Source organism: Macrobrachium nipponense, chromosome 1 (genome assembly GCF_015104395.2).
Source record: "Macrobrachium nipponense isolate FS-2020 chromosome 1, ASM1510439v2, whole genome shotgun sequence".
Taxonomy (NCBI): Eukaryota; Metazoa; Arthropoda; class Malacostraca; order Decapoda; family Palaemonidae; genus Macrobrachium; species Macrobrachium nipponense.
In genome coordinates, this window is record NC_087200.1 from 192,230,134 (window position 1) to 192,252,363 (window position 22,230).

The window sequence follows — 22,230 nt, forward strand, 5'->3', positions numbered from 1 at the left end:
GGACATTGAAATAGTAGAAGTAAGTAGATTAGGAAGAAATGATAGGATGCAGGCACCCAATAATAGTACTACAGGGAACCAGGATAGAGACAGAGAACCTAGGCCAAGACCTATTTTAGTTAAGATGAAAAGTGAAAGGGAGAAATGGGCAGTAATAGGGAAAGCCAAGATTCTCAAGGGGAAACAAGAGGTAGGATACAACAGAATATTCATAGCACCAGACCAATAACCTTCAGAGAAAGAGAACAGGATAAGATATTGAGACAGGAACTCAAAGACAAGAAAGAAAGGGGGGGAACAGGGATGGTACATCAGAAAGGGTAAACTAATCAGAAATGAAAATTTTCAGAGTCTGGATGGGGCAATAGGAGAAATGTAATAAACGGAGATGAAAATAATACATTAACCAAGGAGCCAAAATCAAAAAAAGTTGAAATACAGTTCAAAATATATATGATAAATATACAGTGTTTAACTAGACAAAAGATAGTAGAAATAGAAAGTTTTTTAGACAATGAAAATAAGATATTTGTTGTTTAACTGAAACCCACCAGAAACTAGACAGTTAGCATTAAGTAAAGGTATAAATAAAATAGAAAATATGAGGGAGATGAAAGACAAAAAAGGGGGAGGGTTAATGATGCTATATAGAGACAGTGATAGCACAGAGTTAAACAAGGTGGAGACTATTAGCAAAGACCTACTATATGCTAAATGCAAAATATACAATAATACTATCCATATTTTATTGTTATACCTATCAGTAGGAAATACAGAGGAGGATAAAAATAAGAGATAAAGCAATTAAAAACTAGAATGCGAAAACATAATGAAAAACATAAACGACCAAGAATCATTACTGATTTTAGGAGATTTCAATGGCCATATAGGTTTCTTAGGCCACCAGAATACAGACAGAAACGGGGAAATAATATTAGAATGGATGAATGAACATAGGCTAATACTACTTAACGCAGAAGACAGATGCACTGGAGTATACACATGGGAGAGAATGCAGATGAAAAAGCGTAATAGATTTTTGCTTTAGTCAATGAGAAGTTATACAAAAATTTTGAGGAGATGGTAATTGATGAAGACAAAAAGGAATTTGATATCTCAGACCATAACCTAATTACCATTCACTTAACATTCAAAGGGACAGAACAAGAATCTCAACAAGGGTAAATGGGGGGAAGTAAAATACTTCAAAACAGATGAAGACAACCTAAATGACTTTATTAAAAAATTAGAAGAGATCCTAATAGATAAAGACATTGACAGAATCACAGATATGGACCTATCAATAAAAGAAGTAGCAGAAGACAAGCTAATGAGAACATACAGGAGAAAGTTGCTAGTAGAGGAGAAAGTAGAAGAGCAACCCTGGTTCAGTGAAGAAATAAGAAAAGGTATTAAGGAAAGGAAGGAGCTGAATAGGAAGAAAAGGAATGAGAGAGATAATGTCGTAAAAGAAAGTCTAGAGAAGAAATATATGCAAAAGAAAAAAGAAGTGCAGATATTAATAAGAGAAAAGATAACAATATATGAAAAGAAAATAACAGAAGAAATAAAAAGAAACAAAAACAAAGAGCTCTGGGAAAATATTGGTAAGTTAAGAAATAAGCAAAAAGCCAAAAAAGAAACTATACACTTATATAATGAACAGGGAAGCAAGCTAAATGAGGCTGAAACAAAGGAAGAATTAGTGAATTATTGGAGAACCATTTACAGCAAACACGAAAATAATATAAAGGAAGGAAATCTGGAACGAAGAGACAAAAGGATGGAATATGAAAATGAATTGGCAGCAGAAGATGAATATCATAAGGAATTGGGACTATAGATTCCCAGAAGTACTAAGAGAACACATGGACCTAGTGATGGAATGCAAAAGGAAGATAATCCCAATGCAAGAGCCTGTGATAACCAAGGAAAAAGTCATAGCTTGTCTAAGTAAGCTCAAAGCTAAAAAAGCTGCAGGCCCAGATGGGAATAAAACAAAACCAGAGCTTTACAAAGCTTTAATGAAGAGCAAAAACATGTATAGAAGTACTAGTTAGGTGTTACAACAAAGAACTAGAAATCAAAGAAAAGCCTGAATCTTGGAAGAAATCTAGAACAAAAATGATAGAAAAGAAAAGGAAACCAAGGGCTAAGGATTTAAGGCCTATAGCTTTATTAAATATATCATACAAAGTATTCATGATGCTGATAAAAGACGAAATAGAAGCACACCTCAGACTGAAGAACAAGATCACGAATGCAAAGCAGGATTTACAGGAGGGAGTAGGATAGAAGATAACATTCTTACACTACAATATGGTGTAGAAGAGAGCTACAGGAAATAGAAAACCATTAATAGTAATAGCTATCGATTACAGTAAAGCATTTGACTCGGTAAAACGAGAAGTCATGATTGAAGTTATGAAACAGTTCAAAATACATCCAAAAATCATAGAGGCAGTAGTTAACATATATGAAGGGGATAGCACAATAATAGACCTAGGGGAGGGAGTAGAACAGGAAATGGGAATTACAAGTGGGATTAGGCAAGGTTGCACAGGCTCTACTTCACTTTTCAAACTAATGACATATTTAATAACTAAGAAAATGGAGGAGGAAGGGACAGGATTTGAAAATGAACTAGTAAAGATAGGGACACTTTTCTTCGCCGACGATGGATTAGTTCTAGCAAGTAATATAGAAGAAGCAAGAATAAACATAAAGATTTTAATAGAATATAGGGAACAAATGTGGGCTAGAAATAAATAAAGAGAAAAGCAGCATCATTATTTTCAACATGAAAGATAAACCAGAAGAGATAGAGAACATAAAGGTGAGGGAGAACATTACATATTTAGGAATAAAGATAAATGACTCTAGAAATCTGTTTAAGCTACAGAAAAAGAAATGTGAATAAAGCACAGAAGTTAGCCAACCTAAACCTACTCCGTAATAGAAAAAAGCTGCAACAAAGTTCTAATAGGGAAAACATTCTGGAAAAACATAGCTCTACCATCAATCTTATACGGAACCAATGTGGTTAATCTAACAGACGCAGAAATAGAAAAATTACAAAGAATAGAGAATGGGGTATATAGGAAAATATTAGGGGCATGTTAGAAGTACAGTAGTAGCCACATTAAGGGGGAGATAGGAGCTTCTTCAATGAAAAGTAGAATTATGAATGGGAAGATAAGCTATGTAAATAATACTTTAAATGGACGGAAAGAGATACTGAAGAAAATAATTACAGATATGCAAGAAAAGGAAAAGAAAATGGTGGAAAACTGTGGAAAAGTACATGCATGAAGTTAAAATAAATTTAAGAAAATTAGAAGGAATGTCCAGAACAGAAATAAAGGACAAAGCCAGAATATGGGACACAGAGAGGTGGAAAGAAGAGTTGGAAAATAAAGTGACTGTGAACATATATAAAACGTGGAAAAGAGAAATAAAAGACGAAGAAATTTATGACAACTCTATGGGTTCAGTCCTCCTCTCAAAGCCAGAACCAACTCTCTTAATTTAAATATAGCAAAAAGGCACCAGAAGGAGAACACCTGTTGTCCTTTTTGCAATGATGCAGTAGAAGACATATTTCATTTCCTTTTATATTGTGATACATATATAGATTTTTTGGAACGGGTTTTCTAAAGCAATAGGGCTACAACAACCCTATGAAGAGAAGGAAAGTGACGTAGTGGGAAAAATTTCTATTTTCAGGTAACAACGAAATAAGAAAAGAAACCATATACTTGATGTGGAAAAAAAAGAGAGAAAAAAGGAAAGAGCTAAACAAATAAACAAACAAAAAACAAAAAAATACCAAGACTAAGAGGCGCCGTTGCAAAGGCATTGCCTCGACCCATAACTACTACTACTGATGTGGTCCTGGTTACTGTTTAGCAATTCTAAGGTTGCTTTCCTTACAAGGTTCACAGTTGACACTAGTGCATTCCCAGTCATGTTAATTGATCCTTGTTATTTCTGGTATTCTCACCCATCTATACATGAGAGGTCAACTTGTTTCTTGAGTACTAAGAGACTCCTGTAAAAATATATACTACAGGCAGTCTCTGGTTATTGGCAGTTTCCATTCCGATGGCTTGATGATAAGTGAATGTTACCAATTTGGGCTGATTTTTGGGGCTGGGGCTTATCAGCGCTGATAACCGGTTAATGGCGCCTCCATTAGGTATGAATTAGGGCCAATACTGTATTATTGGCGCCAATAACTGGAAATTGGTGCATTTCGGTGCCGAAAATCACCAGGTGACTCTTGGCGTTAAACAAGCCCCATAAAACCGGAGTGCCGATAACCGGGGACTGCTTGTACTACTTTCCAAGTTGAGGGTAAGGCTTGGGTTAGGTCTTGTGCTTCAAAAAACATGAAAATCATTCTTCATAGAGAAAATGCCAACTGAGCAATGTCAGGAGTCTCTGCTCTCTTTTCACCTTACTAGTGTTGTCATCATTATTAAGATGACACCACATGAAGAGAGCAGTTTCCTTATTGTACTGGACAGAAAGAGCCAAGGGTGGTAGTAAAGTTTCTACATTGAGATGATAAAGATCGTCTTACATTTGCTCCTAAATTGCTGAAAATCACAACTCCTTTAGCTGGTTTTCTTGACTCAATTTCTTTGTAAGGAAATGTTGAGGATCTGGAAGCATGGCTGGAGGCTTGTCCTGTGAAAGTTCATTTGAGTAGGTGCACAGGAAAAATTCCTGAAGGTCAGGAGCTGCTGATTAGACTCCTAAGAAGAGGAAATACTGATCTCTTAAGAAGCATTTGTGGTGTTTTTGGTAGGAACTCTTCATACTAGTAGTTCCACTGCTTTGTTCACTACTCACTACAAGTGGAGATGATTTTGGGAAACATTCTTTAGCCCCAGCAAGAGCTACCTACATAAGAGATATGGATCCTCGTCATGTTTAGATATAACTGTGATGAGGCTTGCAAAGCTATTCAGAACATAATATTATGTGTCTAGCATCATCAACAGAAAAAGCAAAAAACCAGAAAAAATGTACAATGAAACACAGAAAAATAGTGTTCGTCAGTTTACAAGAAAGCTGCCGATTGTAAATTGAGGAGTGAAAATGGATGCAGATTGAAAATAAAATACATTGAGGTAGGGGAAAATGCCAGAAAATACCTTAAATAAATAAACAGGTAAAGGGACAAAAAATGTCGGTATTCAATGCACAAGTAACACCATGAACTGGAAATAGAACATACAAAACAACTTTGACAATTCTTTCTCTGCATTTTTTCCCACTTCTATGCAGGGTTGATGTTTCTGACAGCTTTCCTCCATCTGGCTCAGTCATACACATTGTCCTATGACAATTGCTTGTCTCTAAGATCTTTAATTACATCTATCCACCTTCACTTCAGTTTTCCTCTTCCTCTCCCACCAGGCACCTCCTTCTGCATCATTCTCCTACCTAAATGCGTCACATCCCTTCTCATCACATCCCATAGCCATACCACTGCAGTCTTCTATCCTGGGCCGCCTTCGATAGTTCTGAGACTTTAGTAGTCCCTCTTATTCTTTCATTCTTGATCCTGTCCATTTTTGTTACTCCACACACATCCAGCTAAGTATTTACATCTCTGCTGCATCCAGTTTTTTTCTCTTGGTCTCACTGTACCACCCCTTTTTGCTGCTCTATACATATCAAAAGCTGGTCTCACTACTGCCTTATACAATCTTCCTTTAACCTTTATGTTGATTCTGCGGTCACACAAGACTTGTGACATCTTTCTCCGATTTTTCCATCCAGCCTGCACTCTGTTATTTGTAAATCCAAATTTCCATCATCAGCTACTGTTGAACCAAGATACCTTAATTTTTGTACTCTGTTTATTAACTTCGTCCCTTTCATACTAATCTCAAAGTCTTGATCTTCATTAAACTGTCTTCCAGTTCACTACTCCATTGTTCTAGTTTTGACTCCACTACCCCTCTGTTGGTGCTGCATAACACAATATCATCAGCAAACAGCATGCACCAGGGGATTGGGGGATTTCTTATCCCTTGTGACAGGCACATCCATAATCTGGTCAAAATGATATGGACTTAAAGCAGATTACTGACGTAAAACCAACCACTACCGTTATCCATTCAGTTAAACCCAACACTGCTTCTAACCTGCATTTTTGCTCCTTCATATAGTAATAACAGTAATACATACCTCAATCTTACGTGATATGAGTTGCATGAATTCACAATAGCGCAAACTTTTCATTGGAACCTAACTAATTATCATACGTGACTATTTCACAGACACACGATCGCAAAGGCAATATTTTTGAATCCTGAAGAAACCCTGCAAAGGTGTTTGTTAAATTTTTTTACGCAAATTTATAGTTTTCAAGCTTTTGTGTGTAAATTAATTAACATAAACTAATAAAAATAATAATTTCTCTCTCTCTCTCTCTCTCTCTCTCTCTCTCTCTCTCTCTCTCCTCTCTCTCTCTCTCTCTCTCTCTCTCTCTCTCTCTCTGTCTTCACAGACTTCTATCTCTACCAACCATTTATTTCATTTTTAAGCGTAATACATATTACTTTTCAAGGGAATTACAGTATCTTTAATTTCATTTAAAAGTAAGCTTGATACTTACATAAAGACTACTCTCTCTCTCTCTCTCTCTCTCTCTCTCTCTCTCTCTCTATCTCTCTCTCTCTCTCTCTCTCTCTCTCTCTCATTGTCAGGGTAGCAAAGTGGTTGAGAAGACTTCTAAAAATAGATTGGTTGGTCAGAAGGGGGAAAGAAGAACTATGTTGTACCTATGTAAATCTTCACAGACACAATTTCTTTTTTCCCATGGGTAATGTATTAAGCTAACATTAAAATGAAATTACAGTAAGTTTAATTTCATTTAAAAGTTAGCTTGATATTTAAGGAGCATGATTAGGGTCATATTTAGTGTTCAAACTCTAGAAAAGCATTTTTTTAGCATTTTTAGAGACCATGCCAAACTTAGGCGAAACTTCCCCCTGCGTGAAGGGGTCTGGAACCTAACCTTGCGTAAGTTCTGGGTATTACTGTATCTTGGACCAACCTCACATACCTCTCCAGTATTTCCTTTACTTGCATACACCTCTAATGGCACTGCTCAGTCTCCTTTGTCATATCTCTCTCCAACTCCCTAGTCACCATGCACCCTTTCAATACACTTGTCTGGTCCTTCCTACATGTCCATTCATTTCACCACCAATATTTAATCTCTTCTGGTATTTCATTCAACCATTCGTCCATTTGTCTCCCAAATTGCAACTTTTTCAACTTCATCACATACTGCTTGAGGGGCAAAAGCACTCACGATGTAGACTTTTTTCCATCTCGGCACAGTTCTCAACTATTGCTCTGTCACTTGTACTCTAACATTTATTATGCTGTTTTAGGCTTTTTTGTATAGAATTATTCCCACTCCATTCTACCTTCCTTATTTGCTCCCATATTAAGCAATTAATATCCACATCCTAGCTCTAGCTAGCTTTATTGCTCCTCCATCTACTCCGCATATATGAAATGGGTTTTATCCTTCTCTCCGTCAGATCTGTTACCTCTCATCCCTTTCCAGTCATCATCCCCATGTTCAAAGTTCCAACCCTAAAGGCTACCACCCCCTTCCTTCTCCACACTTGTCTTATTCCTCTTTGGGCTTGCTTTTTTAACCAGGGGCACTGACCGAATATTCTCTTAGCTTAATTTTTCCAATATGCAACAATCGTACAATCTGTCTACCTGTTCATGTTCCTCGGTCCTAGTATAATCCAACTCAATACTTTAAACAACAAAACAACCAGACTTACAACCCACAAAATTTGAAATAAAAGAGAGATCTCAAAGCTAACCACCAAACCAATCAGCCTCACCATTCATCTCTTTTGTTTACTTTTGCACACGATGCCACTGTTGTCTTGTGGTCTATGACGCCACAACATAACAACACATTTCTAAGGCATCTTATAATTAAACGTGTTCTTTGCGTTGAACAACGCCCACACTTTACGATTGCAGAAAACAAAAAATAAACAATACTGACCAAACTTAAAACTGATATATAATCACCGACTATCCAGTAGCCATTGCCCATTTTTCTTGTGGCAGGCAAGGCCCCTGTGCATCACCTAACGGGGGACACCCTAGCACTATCCGATTTATGATAAAAGTCATTGTCATATTCGGTTGTGGCTGGATTTTATGGCCAGATACCCTTCCTGACACCTACCCTCCTCATTTATCCTGGCTTGGGACTAGCACCGAGTTGGACTGGCTCGTCTGTACCCACCCCAGTGGCTGGGTTAACATGACTGACAGTTAACACACTAAAACGGCTGTTTTTTGATTCTTGAACAATTAGCAAGTTGAGGGAGTAAGAGTAATCCTTAATGCTAACTTATAATATATGTGGAAGCAAAATTAGTACACTGAAGTAATGATAACTGACAAACAACTTACAACACTTGAATGAAGACTAGAAGTACCAAATAGTCAAAGTATAAAACTGTCTTGTTTTCAATAATACAACAAAGAATAGCACAGTCCTTTTCAAAAGAAAGAAAAAAGTACTTACAATAGAAATTTCTTGCCAAATATTCTCCAACTGGCTAACAAAAATCATCGGCAATCAAAAATGAGAAGCACAAACCTGAGGGAATGTTTTATCATTACCCTTAAGCAGGCAGATGAAATAGCAAAGATTAAAAGATATACTAATAACAAAAGAAAGAATCCTAGAAGAAAGCTAGGTGAAAAAAAGTCTTGGATGTCAGTGAGCTACAGAGAGCATATAACTGCAGGGAACTGAGGCTGTTGCTCTGTTTTTGGTTGGAAAAAAAAAAGAAAAAATTGCTTGTATGGGATTTCTCAAGCCGTGGAATTGGACCATACTGTAAGTGATAGGTTTGTTGTGAAGCAACAATATCTGTGAATGAATGGTTATTAATGTTATATCTTGTATTCTGACCAGTAAAGATAGTTACAGATTGGGTTACATTCATATTTGGTACTGAAGACCATCACTTTTCACCTACTATTGAAATTCATGAAGTTTTATCACCTTGTTTTCATTTAAGTATGTATAGTAATTTTGAATTTTGTATATATAAAGGGTTCTGGAATAATTTCACAGTATGCTTTATATTGGTTTATTTCTTGAGCTGTAATATTTTGCTCTATTTATGTTGAAATTTTGTTGCTTCAAGGAGCATGCTGTACAGGTTGGTTATTGTGGCTTTGGTTGGCATGATATGTGACTGAGATCAGTTTGTTATTTTTTTTTTTTTTATTTTTTTTTTTTTATTTTTATTTTTTATTTTTTTCTTCAGGTGTTTTACTTCTCAACGCTTGCCTGACTGTCACTGCCCATCAGGCTAATTCCCACAAAGATCGGGGATGGGAGAAATTCACTGATGCTGTTCATGGAAATTTCGAAGCGCAACTATGGTGTAGTGTTTTTGCTGTGGGGATCTTATGCTCAGAAGAAAGAAACAGCTGTTGTTGACAAGGTAAATATCTCTCTCTCTCTCTCTCTCTCTCTCTCTCTCTCTCTCTCTCGTCTCTCTCTCTCTCTCTCTCTCTCTCTCTCTCTCTCTCTCTCTCATTTTATTTAAATTTTTAAAAATGACATCTATATGTCTTTGTAAGTAAGTATCTATCCAATTACTGAAAATGTTTTCAAGCCACTAAGGCAAAATTGAAATATGAATTTTTTGCTGTTCACTCAAACCATAGTCATACTTCAGTCTTAATTGCATGTTGAGGTGTAAATTTATGTTTAGAAATACACCAAGGGCATCCTAAGTTTCAGTTCCATGCCAAACCGCTGAGGAGGAAGCAGATCAATTTTCCAAAGGCTTACATTACAAACTTCATACTTTGTTGTCCTGAGACACTGTTGGCTCATCTCAGTGCTGATTGAAATTTGATTACTGTAACTAAAGTGTTTGTAGTAGAATTGAAAGAATTTTAATAAAGCATTAATTTTCTATGCAAACCTTTTGCTAATAGTATACGTATATACAGTCACCACCCTAATTACGAACATTCAGAGATACAAACAGGATCACAAGTTAAAATTATGTACAGAGCGCTCCCCTTTGCTACCTGTAAATTCAATTTTTTTTATTGCATACCCATTCTGTAGATCCATATTGTAAGTATTGTGTTTTAGGAAGAAAAAGTGTACAGTACTGTAGTACTGACTTTATATCATACTGTACTTCAGTAGGCATAAAGAGTACAGTAGTAAAATCTTAGTAGTTCACTGTTTTCTTAATGAATTGATATTTTTGCTGTTTACCATAATATTATTTGAAAATTAGTAAACACTTTATTCATTTATCATAAAAACAAAACATACATATGTATAAAAATTCTCTCATTTCTGTAAAAAAGAGAGAGAACTGAGAAAAGAAGGGAGAAAGAGAGGAGAATGATTATTTTTATTATTTAAAGTTACAGGCGGTCCCCGGGTTACGATGGGTGTTCCGTTCTTAAGACGCTCGTACCCGAAATCGTACGAGCCGGAACGACGTTCTTGAAAACATGTCCACAGGGAAAATTTCACTACTAATTTGCAATTTTTCTTAGGGCTGTATCTCTAAAATTATCACTATTTTACTTTTTTCATGTGCAACACTGTATTCACAAATTACTGTATATTTCATTAAAATACAAGAGAGAGAGAGAGAGAGAGAAATAACTCCTTAGGTTTCAAATAGATTGAAATGAACGTCTGTAGGCAACTTTTTCCCCCTCCCATAAATACATATATTTCTCCAGAGAAGAGAGAAAGAGAGGACTGTGCCATTATGTTTGTCTGTCTATCAATTCTTTTGCTGAGAGTGAGAGAGATAAAAGGAAGAAATAGAAAACGCCAAATCAAATGTATGACAAGTATCTTGTGGAGAGAGAGAGAGAGAGAGTTCTTACAGTATTTAAAAGAGAGAAATGGAATTATTATTGTATTTAAAATACTCAGATATGAATTTTTACTTACAGTTAATAGTATTATTATTGGAAATATTAATGATAAAACTTATTACATACATGTCCATGAAAATGATCTCATCTCCAGTAAGAAGAGATGAGAGAGAGATAACATAAAACCATTAAATGCGTTGACCATTGTATGGCATTGTTAAGCTCCGAGTGTCACTCGAGTTGAGTTAGGGAAATTGATACAGAAAAAGACAAAGGGAAGAATTTTCTTTTGAAATTAGTTATCGTATTATTACTACTTTTATTATTATTATATTATTTGAAAATATAATAAACACAGTGCATCTACCATAAAAATTCTCTCACTCTCAGTAAGAAAGAGGAATTATCCTTACAAGTGAAATGGAAAGGTCATTTCATCTCTTTAAAACACAACCATTATGAATTTTGTAATTAAAGTTTTATTATTATTATTATTAAATAACTGAAATTATCAATAAACATTTTACATACTAGTACCATAAAAATTCTTTCATCTCGGTAAAGAGAGAGAGAGAGTGATGTTTTATCTCTCTCTGTTCTCAAAAAATACTTTATAACGCTTCCAGCGAAAGAGAGGGAGGGAGTTACCACTATGACACATTATTATCTTGTGTGGCAAAAGAGAGAGAGAGAGAGAGAGTTAACCTTAATTAAAAGTGACCTGGATAATGAGAGAGGGGGGGGGGGGGGGGGATTTCAGGACCACATGATTACAACACTGCAGCTCTTCCCCCAGCCCTTCCCCCTGCTGGCTGTCACAGAACTTGATATATCTGACAGTTTAGTACCTGGATCTCGAGGAAAGGTTACTGAATTACTTTGAGAAGACTGTGATTTCTTCATTCTTCCATAATTTTTTAAATTATAAGCTAAAATCTTACTAATTCACTATGGTATTTTCTTTAATGAATTGATATTATTGCTGTATAATTAATATTAATATTTGAAAATAGTAAATCATTTATGTATCATACAAAAAAAACATACATCTTTGTAGTAGAGAGAGAGAGAGAGAATTATTATTTTTATGGAGATACCGATTGTTACTGACAGCTATAATGAAACATAACGTAATATTAAAACAAAAGAAGAATTCTAAAAAATACGTATGTATTTGTTGGCTTCATGATCACAGTCTGATTTATTTTATATTTTATGAAATGTATTTAGTCATGAAAACAAAATACTCTAATTAGTGATTATTTTGTCGGAAAATACAAAGAGAGAGAGAGAGAGAAACTGTGCTAAACTATAAAGGATTCTTATCATAGTATGCGTTTTTTAAAAGCGTCGTAAACTCGGAACAAGCGTCGTAACCCAGGACGGATTTTTCAATGAATATTTAAGAAAAAGCGTCGTAACCTCGGAACGTCGTAAGCCGGACCCATCGTAACCCAGGGACCGCCTGTACTGTTTAATCTTATAAACTTAATATTTGAAAATTGATACTGTAAATCATTATTTTATCATAAACATGTATATGTATGTAAAGTACATTATTTATTCATGGAAATAATATGAATATGCAGAATATTGCTCTACGAAGAAATCTGCGAATGGGGAGTTTTCCCACGAATAATTTATAGATAGGTTTCACAGAAAATCTTATGATTAAGTGCAAACCCGGGGGGGTCAACTCTAATGTGGGGAAAACAAAATTGGTAATGTATGTAAAAAAAGATTTGTATATTTAAAGATTACATTGTTCTTTAAAGAATTAATTTTTTTCTTTTTTTAACATTTAATCAAGAGCCTAAGGTGGGATAGCTGTTTCATATAAATTACTTCTGCATGGATAACAATTTACAAGACTCCTTGGTTGTTGTTTTCAGTTCTTCCTGCTGAAGGACAGCCAGCTACAGTATTTTTTATTTTTTAGAATATAGCTTCAACTTAGCGTGCAGGATAAAGTAATTTCTTTTGTGTATACTCTTTGAATATCAATTTAATAATTTATAATTTTTGATAATTTTAATAGACTGAAATGATATGTAGAGTCTTCTTCCCAGCTGGTTCCCATTTTTATATGGGGTCGCCGTTTCGGATGAGCCGTTTCCACTATCCTGTGCTTCTGCCTCATCAATTCCCTTCTCATGTAAATCTCCTCTCACACAGTCCCTCCATCTCTTTCGTCTCCCTCCTCTTCTTCTTCCTTGAACCTCCATCCCCATAGTATGTCTCCCAGCATGGTCCCTCGTCTCTCCTTACAGGTGTCCATACCATCTCAACCTCCCCTCCAGCACTTTCTTGATACTTCCACCACCTTAGTCGACTCCCTTATGTAGTCATTTCTGATCCTATCCTCTCTTGTCACCCCAGACATCCACCTAAGGATTCTCATTTCTGTCACATCCATCTTCTGCTCTGTTTTTCTCATGCTTGCTGTTTCCGTACCATACAGCATTGCTGTTCTTAGCACCATCTTGTGAAATTTTCCTTTTAACCGCAGCAGCACTCTTTTGTCACAAAGAACTCCAGAGGCCGCTCTCCAGTTGTTCCAGCCTGCCTATACCTGATGTTTTACTTCTTCCATACTTCCTCCAGCATTAAACAAAAGATCCCAAATACTTAAAACTTATCAACTCTTATTTGTTCTCCACCAAGCTGAATACTTTCTCTATCATCCCCCTCAGTGGTGGTACACATATATTCTGTCTTAGATCTACTTATTCTCATTCCTCTGTCCTCCAGTACTTGTCTCCATCTTTCCAATTTCATTTCCAGACCTTCCTGCTCTCTGCGCACAGAACAATAGCATCCGCATACAATATGTTCCATGCACTGCCTCCTTACTTCCTCTATTATAACGTCCATCACTATGTTAAAGATAAATGGGGTCAGAGCCAACTCCTGGTGTAATCCTACTCTCACCTCAAAACCCTCTGTCTCCCCAACACTGCTCTTCACTGGTAAATACATTCAGGTATACATCTCTTGTATCAATCGCACGTACTTCTCTGCCACCATCTTCTCCTCAGACTCCTCCATACCTCTTGTCTCGTGACTCGGTATAAGCCTTTTCAAGGTCAATGAATACCATATGTGGGTCCCTTTGCTTTCCTAGAATTTCTCCATTAGTTGCTTCAGACAAAATATACCATCTGTTGTTCCCCTTCTCTTCATAAATACCATCTGCTCTATACCTATTTGTACTTCTTACAGTCTAGCATCTATCATCCCTTCCAGTATCTTCAAAGTGTGGGACATCAATTTAATGCCCATATAATTACCACATTCTTGGACTGAAATGATATGTAGAGTAATTATATAGAAAATTATGTGAAAGTACTTAATGTCAAACAATCACCGGGACATTTTTTTAGTAATGTATGTGATAATTTGACAAGCACAAAATATAAAAGATAATTATTGAGGAGATCTGGCATCTGCTTGTAATTTGGCATGTGCAACTGCAATATGAGTTACAACTCTCATAATGAGGTCTGGAGTTTGGTTATTGCTTTTACAGTATATGTAGTTTTGAATATGTATTTATTTGTCAAAAATGCTGAGTCCTTCTTAGCCTGCACTAGTTGAACCAAAACTTCTTAATTGTTGATTCTGATTATTTAAAATATTGCATGGGTAAATGTAAATGGTATCAGTTTCAGTATAGTTTGTCATCCAGTGTACTGTACACACTGTAAACCGAGTGGCTTTTTCAAGACCCATAGAAAGTAAGACTAGTTGTCCTGTGGGATACTTTACCCAACATAGCTTTATATATTGCTCTTGACCCTCAGTTTAATATTTTTTATTGTAAGTGCTGAAGTAATTACTGAATAGTTATGTAGCTTTCTATTTAACAGAAGAAGCACCATCTACTTTGTTCACTCATCCCTCGCCATTGTCAGCACATGTGGATTCTTAGGATGCAAGCATTTTTCTAAGTGTAATGAACTGCTTAAGAAAGGAGGCAAGAAACCAATAGATTGGGGATATTCCCCTTGAGTTATAATAGTTCAGATACCATGAAAAGAGTGGTTGCACTTTCTCCAGTTGAAGTATGCTCAGAATAGTTGTGTGTAAAATGTTATTCATCAGCCTTGAAATATACAGTATATTTTTTTTTGTTTATCCTTATGTTTGTATTTTATTATGTATTAATATTTTGTCTTATGACTTCTTGTTATACAAAATGAAAAAATAATTTCAGTTTATATTTGAATTTTGGAGAAATTGTTCTTTTGCAGTGGTCTTAGTATTTCCAGTCATTTATTATGAACAATGATGTTCTGTGCAGAGCGTATTTGCACTGCTGATCATTACTAATTTGGTTTTAGATATTGAATAAGGATCCCACTGATTTTAGCCAGTAATAAAAAATAAAAATTTAGTGACACAGAAGTTTTCTTAAATAGGATAGAGTTATGATCATCAGTGTTTTAATTTTTGAATTATTCTGTAGAATTTCTTGAAAAAAAAAAGTTTTAGTATATTTAGAATAGTATCTACAGATACATTAACTGAGTGCCAAAGTAAAGAAATTTATGTTATCAAGAAATGAGAATTTGGATAAGTATATTTGAGAAAGTTGTTGTATGCTGTGTATAGGAATATTAAAGCAGTATACTTTATGTACTAAAATTGTGTTCTGTAGAAAAAGAAAATTAAAAAAAAGATTAGTTTCATAAATTGAAATAAAGGACAGGTATTTGTTACTCTGATAAAAAGGAAACTTGGGTTTTGCAGTGTTGTAGTTGCATTTCAGGTACAAAGTTATGTATGCTCCTGCTAATCATGATTTTAAAATTTTTTCTGTTATATTTTTTTATTACATATTAAGGTACAAAAGTTCAGGTTTATATTTGTTAATTTTTCTATTTGAAAAGGAATATTTATGTTTTGATTTGCTAGTAGATGCTTCTCGTTCTAGGAGTGAGGATAATAAGTTAGGGTTTGAAAGGTTGGAAATTTATTAGATACCATAACAATGAAAGAATTTGAAAATATTTTATACCTTAATTTTGAAACGATATACTGTATAAATTTAGATATTTAAAGAAACAATGTACATACACTTGATTTTGTACTCTTTGGAATATATTTTTTTTTAAGTTTTGGTTTTATTTTATGTATTTTATCCTACTGAAAAGGTGGAATCTTAAGGAACTAGAAATGCAAAGTGTTAATGTGTGGAGTATTAAAACAGTTAGAATGTTTTAGTTGGCTGTTAAGTTATAGAGGGTGGAAGGTTCCACATAGTATAAAGTAGTTAAACCAGGTAATAGGTTATCAGTTGATAAATGATTTGCCTGGTATAATGTAGTTGGTACTAGAGGAGTGGTTCTCAACCTAGGGGGTGTCAGCAATTTCCAGGGGAGGGGCGAGCCCTGGGGAAAAATGAATACAAAAATTTTCTAATTTTATTCGTTATTCTCTTAACGAGTGAGGAAACTAATATTCAGAGGTTTATGAAAAAATGCAAAAGTATCACTTTATAAACGTTACTTTCCTAGAGTCTATTACTCTAGTTAGGGCTCATTGGGCTGAAAGTGTTTTGTAGTTATTGACCTCCTTCCCTATCCCTCGAAACCCCTTCTTTTTCTCTTTTTTTTTCTAGTCTGGGAGGGCATTTTACTCACATGTGCAAGGGGAGCGTGGAAGGAAGGAAGGACAGGCTCTTAGAGGGGGCGTGGTCTTATAAAGGTTGAGAACCACTGTACTAGAGGTTCTTTGTAACATCCCTTTAGCTATAGTTGTATGGCTTTGTGTCTTACTTTTCTTCGGTTTCTTTTGATTTCTTCCTTCATAACTATTGACTACTTTAACTTAAACTTTGCCCTGCTGTGATTGTCATTTTATATTAAAAAAAATTTAGGTGAGCCCAATGGTGACCTAGGCAGGTGTTTGGTTCCATTTTACAGTAGTACCCAGTATGTCCAAAGTCATATTGATACCTTGGAGTCTACGGTGACAGTATCGCAATAGCATATGCATATGTACACAGTACACTATAAATAACCTGTTTTACTTAAGATATCTAAACAAAATTTAATGTAAATGCACAAGTTGCTAAGCCATTTTTTCGATAAATCCGGAATTTGAAGAACATGGTGTTTGTTCAGAAATGACAAAACCATAACCCTAACTACTTAAAGAGAAAATGTAAACAAAGCAGAATTATTGTAATTTTAGTGCAAAATAGATTTAAATCTTGAAGCTTGATGGTACGGCAGCTAGCTCACAGTGAGATGACCAGTGTTTGAATTGAAAGGAATGATTGGATGTGTTGTTCCCAAAAATCCAGTACGCCTCTGGTATTACAAGAGCCACATGGATATATGGGTGAGAACAAACATGTGTAGTTAGCAAAGTGTGGGATGTTAGGTAATGAAGCTTATGATTTAATAGTACCAGCACTTACAGTTAGATTATTGTAAGATTTTTCCACTTTTATCATTGATAATGTTCTGTTGTAAAGGTTGCATGTGATCTTTGTGACATGAGGAACATTACCAGCCCAATGAGGTGCAAGTTCCTTTAGGGGGTAGCACTGTCACTGCTCCTCACAGTTCACTGAGTGCCTCAGTGGCGTGGTTGGTAAGGTATTAGTGTCCCACCTTGGTGGTCGCGGGTTCAATTCTCGGCCATTCCATTGAGGGGTGAGAGATGTGTATTTCTAGTGATAGAAGTTCACTCTCGACGTGGTTCGGAAGTCACGTAAAGCTGTTGGTCCCGTTGCTGAATAACCACTGGTTCCGTGCAACGTAAAAGCACCATACAAACAAACAAACACATTTCACTGCAGGTATCACTTGAGGTTCTTAACAGTGACCATTTTTGGCCCCTAGCTACAACTCCTTTCATTCCTTTTACTATACCTCTTTTCATATTCTTTTCTTTTCGCGTTACTTTCCACCCTCTCCTCACAATGTTTACATAGTGCAAATGGGAGGATATCCTCCTGTTACTTTCCACCGCCTCCTAATAATTTTTACACTACAACTGGGAGGTTTTCCTCTTGCAGAAGTTATAATATCTCACGTGGATGACCACCTCAATTACATTTTCTCTACAAAGTATGCAGAGGTACAATTATTTTAAACTCCTCCCTTCCCAGGGAAATGAGGGCTAGGGTTTCAGGGCTGTCATTTTAAGCATTGCCTAAATTAAAGTTCATCCCTGCTCAAGAAGAGGCACAACAATCGCTACCCCAAGACATCAGCCCCCTCCTTGTGGTAACCTCACTTGTTAATGAAACAAAATAATCCCTGCTACTGCTTTGGCAAAATATCTTTTTCCTGGCCTGAAGTGGTGTTTTCTTGTTCATAATGATAATTATGATTTACTCTCCTCTGGAGTTACTGTATCATCTCATACTAGTTACAGTTTAATAGAAAATGTCTGTTAAAACCTTTGGGGCCTGCACCTTTGAAATTAGTGCATACCACTTTTTGCAGGCCACCAGATTTATATTCTCACGCTATGAAGTCCCACTGCCCCTTGTCACACAGCTTTAGAACAGATTTTTTGACACTGCTGTTAAGCTCATAATTTTAGGAGAGGCTGTTGCAAAAAATTCGTGCACAAGTTTTTCGTGACGTAATCCTGCTTGTTCTACCTACACTTTCCTGCCTGTTGTTGGTAGGTAAAACATTCCTTGGTAGGTGAATTGCCATGTATATGAAGATTTGGTGGCACAAGCAGAATGGTCCTTCTATGGCAATTTTGATTTAATCGTTCCTCACTTTAAACCCCCCAGTGGAATGATGACACTTTTGTTCCGGTAATGTAAATTACATGTAAGAGTAAAAAATGTGTCCTTTTTAAAGAACTAAAATTAACTAGCCCATCTGGGTATAAAGAGCACCCACAGCTCTTGATCGTCCATTCGTCCTCTTTCAACTCTAGAATTCTAACTTGCAACAAAGGGGAAGCGGGCTCGAGACTGGGATTGTGTGGGTCATGAGGTGTTGCGAGTGACCATGAAATCTAGAACTAAGTAATTGTTCTTTTTTTTAGCCATCGTTGGGCTTGTGAACTTAAATCGTAATCATCATTGTTCAGTGAACCTTCGGGAGTGTTCCCCGTTGATTTGATAACTTTGTCTGTAATTTAAGTGATTTATCATACTTTGTGGCTGTGACCACTTAGTGGTTTTTGTACTGGTTAAGGGGTAATATGTCCCCATTGTTCATGAGTCATTATTGTCATTTTCAGTTCATAAATTTTTATGTAATGAAATTAGAAAATGTCGTGGCTTACTATACCTGTTGTCCATGCGTAAAGGTTGGTTCTTAGCCCTTCAGGCAGGTATGTCCGCCTCATTACATCGTGGCCTTACCGGTGTTTTGATTGTAGTTTTATTCACGACAGCTGTAAAGCTATTGTGAGGGCATGAACAAAGAGGCGGGTAGAAGTGTACTGACTTTATTATAGGTAAAGGAAATTCATATATACAGCATGCGGGCAGAAATGTGGTGACTGACCTGCGAGAGAATAAAAATGGGTAAGCGACAGCCGATTTGTGATTCTTAGGATGCATATAATTATAAATATAAAAGCATACAAAACATGATGTTATGATGTTACATGATACATACATTGGCAGGAACCAATGTATGTATCATGGAAGAACAACGTGATTGTATGAATATGTACAATGAATTTGCGGATAAAGCGTTCTTACAAATACTCCCCCCCAAGACAATAATTAGGGCATAATTGTTGGATGATTTTAGTGAGCTTCTCATTACTACTCGTGGAAGCGTGAGGGCCGGCGGAGACGGCCTCGCATGCGCAGACCAGCTGCTTCGGTAGATCTTTGGCCTCGGAGTCCTTGGGGGGGGGTTGGCGTTCGGGGACGGGATTCCTCCCCTGGGGTGATCCTCGCTGGGTTTGGACCATCTTCCGAGGGCAGCCGCGAGCCACATCAGGTTTGGTGATTAATGGTGTTGATCCGTGTTGGGGAGGCGGTGTGAGGCACCCTACGGGTTCTGCGTCGGCGCAATCTTTGTCCATCAGGAAGGCAGGTTTCAGTCTGTCAATTGTGATCCAATCCTTGCGACCATTTATGGAGATGAAGTATGAGTTGTGTCAGAGGACGCGGAAGGGACCTCAGTAGGGCCTCGTCAGCGGTGGGTGTCTTCCCTGACAAAGATGTGTTTGCAGGACGATAGGCCTTCGGAAGGAAGTGTTTAGTTCTATCGGAGGAGGTCTTGAGGCAGGGCGTGAATTTTCTGGCGGATTCCTGAATCCTGGCGATGGAGATGTCTGTGTCGTCGGTGTTGGTTGGGAAGAACTCGCCTGGCGATGGAGATGTCTGTGTCGTCGGTGTTGGTCAGGAAGAACTCGCCTTGGACTGCCAATGGTTTCCCGTAAACCTTCTCTGCTGGTGATGCCTCACAGTTTGCCCGAGGGGCAGTCCGGAGGCCAAGGAGGACCCACGGTAGTTAATTTTTCCAGTCCTCGCCAGTGCAGCGTGCCATTAGGGATGCCTTTAGCGATCAATGGACTCTTTCCACTGTGCCGTTAGCCGCTGGGTTGTAGGTGGTGGTAGCGATGAGTGACGTCCCCATCAGGCGGGCCAGGGAGTTCCACAGCTCTGACAGGAAGACAGGTCCGTGGTCCGTCGTGATATCATCGGGCACTCTGAATCAGCTGATCCAAGGGCTTCAGCGCATGCTTTGGTGGTTGCATCTGACATCGGCGTTGCCACTGGCCACCTGGTGGAGGTGGATATCGTCAGGAGGTATCTGGTGCCTTCAGACGGGGGCAAGGGACCTACGACGTCTACATGAATATGGCCGAATCTTCGTTTGAACTGACCAAAATCCCCCACGCCCGATTCTGTGTGCCGACTTATTTTGCTTGATTGGCATGGGACACAGTTCCTAGCACACTCTCAAGAGTCCTTCCAAATTCCATGCCAGATGATCTTCTCCGTCAGGAGGCACATCATCTTCTGGCCTGAGGGGTGCGAGAGTCCGTGTATAACATCGAATAGGGCACTCCTACGGGAGGCCGGGATCAGCGGGTGGGGGCGGCCCATGCTGGTGTCGCAGAGAAGCGTTATGCCTGAGGGTCCGAAGGGCACGTCCTCCCACTTGAGGGAGTTGAGGGCTGTGCAGTATGTGGCAGTCTCTGGATCGTAATTGATCCTGAGGTGGACGGCGTAGATTTCTATCCTTGAGAGGGCATCAGCCACGGGGTCCTTGCCGGGGACGTAGTGGATGGTGCAGCTGAACTCAGCGATGGCTGCCAGGTGTCTCTGTTGTCTTGCTGACCAGGCGTCGCTCGCCTTGGTGAAGGCGTGCAACCAGTGGTCTGTCTTGATGGTGAAGGGAGCGCCTTCAAGGAGGTAAAGGGAGTGGCGCACTGCTTGGTACACAGCCAGGAGCTCGTGGTCAAACGTGCTGTACCTCATCTCGGCGGGCAACAGTTTCCTACTGAAGAAGGCGAGCAGCTGGGGAACGCCTTGGACCATCTGCTCGAGGACGGCCCCACAAGCGACGTTACTGGCATCAGTGGTGAGGCATAAGGGCGCGGTGGGGTCCTGGTGAGACAAGGTGTTGGCTTTGGCGAGGGCCATCTTCGTGTCGCAGAAGGCCTGCATCTGCTCTGCTTCCCAAGTCAGGTTCTTTGGTTAGCCCCTTCAGGACCTGTGTTGGAGGGGACATGGTTCGGGCAACGTCGGGGATAAACCGGCGGTAATAATTCACCATTCCGATGAATTCTTGCAGTAAGGGTCAGGAACTTTTGCACTGCGTCCACCTTCAATGCCATGGGGCGCACGCCTGCTGCGGAGATTTCATGTCCGAGGAAGTCCACCAACTGGGTCGAGTTGCCGAAGGAATATTTCACGACCAAGGCAGATCTCTATTTTCTTCCCGTCAGGACCTGCGTCAGGCAGAGAGGAGGCCCATCACCGTGTTCCAAGCATCCTCCAGGTCGGCGCCTCTCATTGGATTTGTGACGAGGTCGAGGGCGCGGGCAGCTCTTTCAGCAATAGGGGTGGCGTAGGCTCTCACGAGTTTTGTCTTGAGTTCGCCCAGTGTGACTGGTTTGGTCTGTGCGCACCCAGTCAACCAGGGGGTTATTTGTTTGTACACATCTGGAATAGGGCTGCTATGACGAGGTCAGCCTGCAGCACCTCGTCCAAAAGTCCCACGAGCCGGAATTGCCCCTCTGGATGAACCAGGCGGTTGGGTCCTCTGTTGCAAAAGGGGGCAACCTGACAGCCTGAGCAGCGGCTGTGCGCGAGGCTGAGGAGGAGACCTGGGT

The 22,230-nt window shown here is 38.3% G+C and overlaps 1 protein-coding gene across 1 annotated transcript in view; it reads left to right on the forward strand.

Moving 5' to 3' along the window:
• LOC135219041 (uracil-DNA glycosylase-like) overlaps positions 1-14,955 on the forward strand; it is a 41,419-nt gene extending 26,464 nt beyond the window's left edge. Inside the window, 5 exon segments of the mRNA XM_064255473.1 lie at positions 9,348-9,438; positions 9,440-9,527; positions 14,814-14,829; positions 14,832-14,861; positions 14,864-14,955. Coding sequence (XP_064111543.1) covers positions 9,348-9,438; positions 9,440-9,527; positions 14,814-14,829; positions 14,832-14,861; positions 14,864-14,955 — 317 coding nt within the window.
• Positions 14,956-22,230: the final 7,275 nt, after the last annotated feature.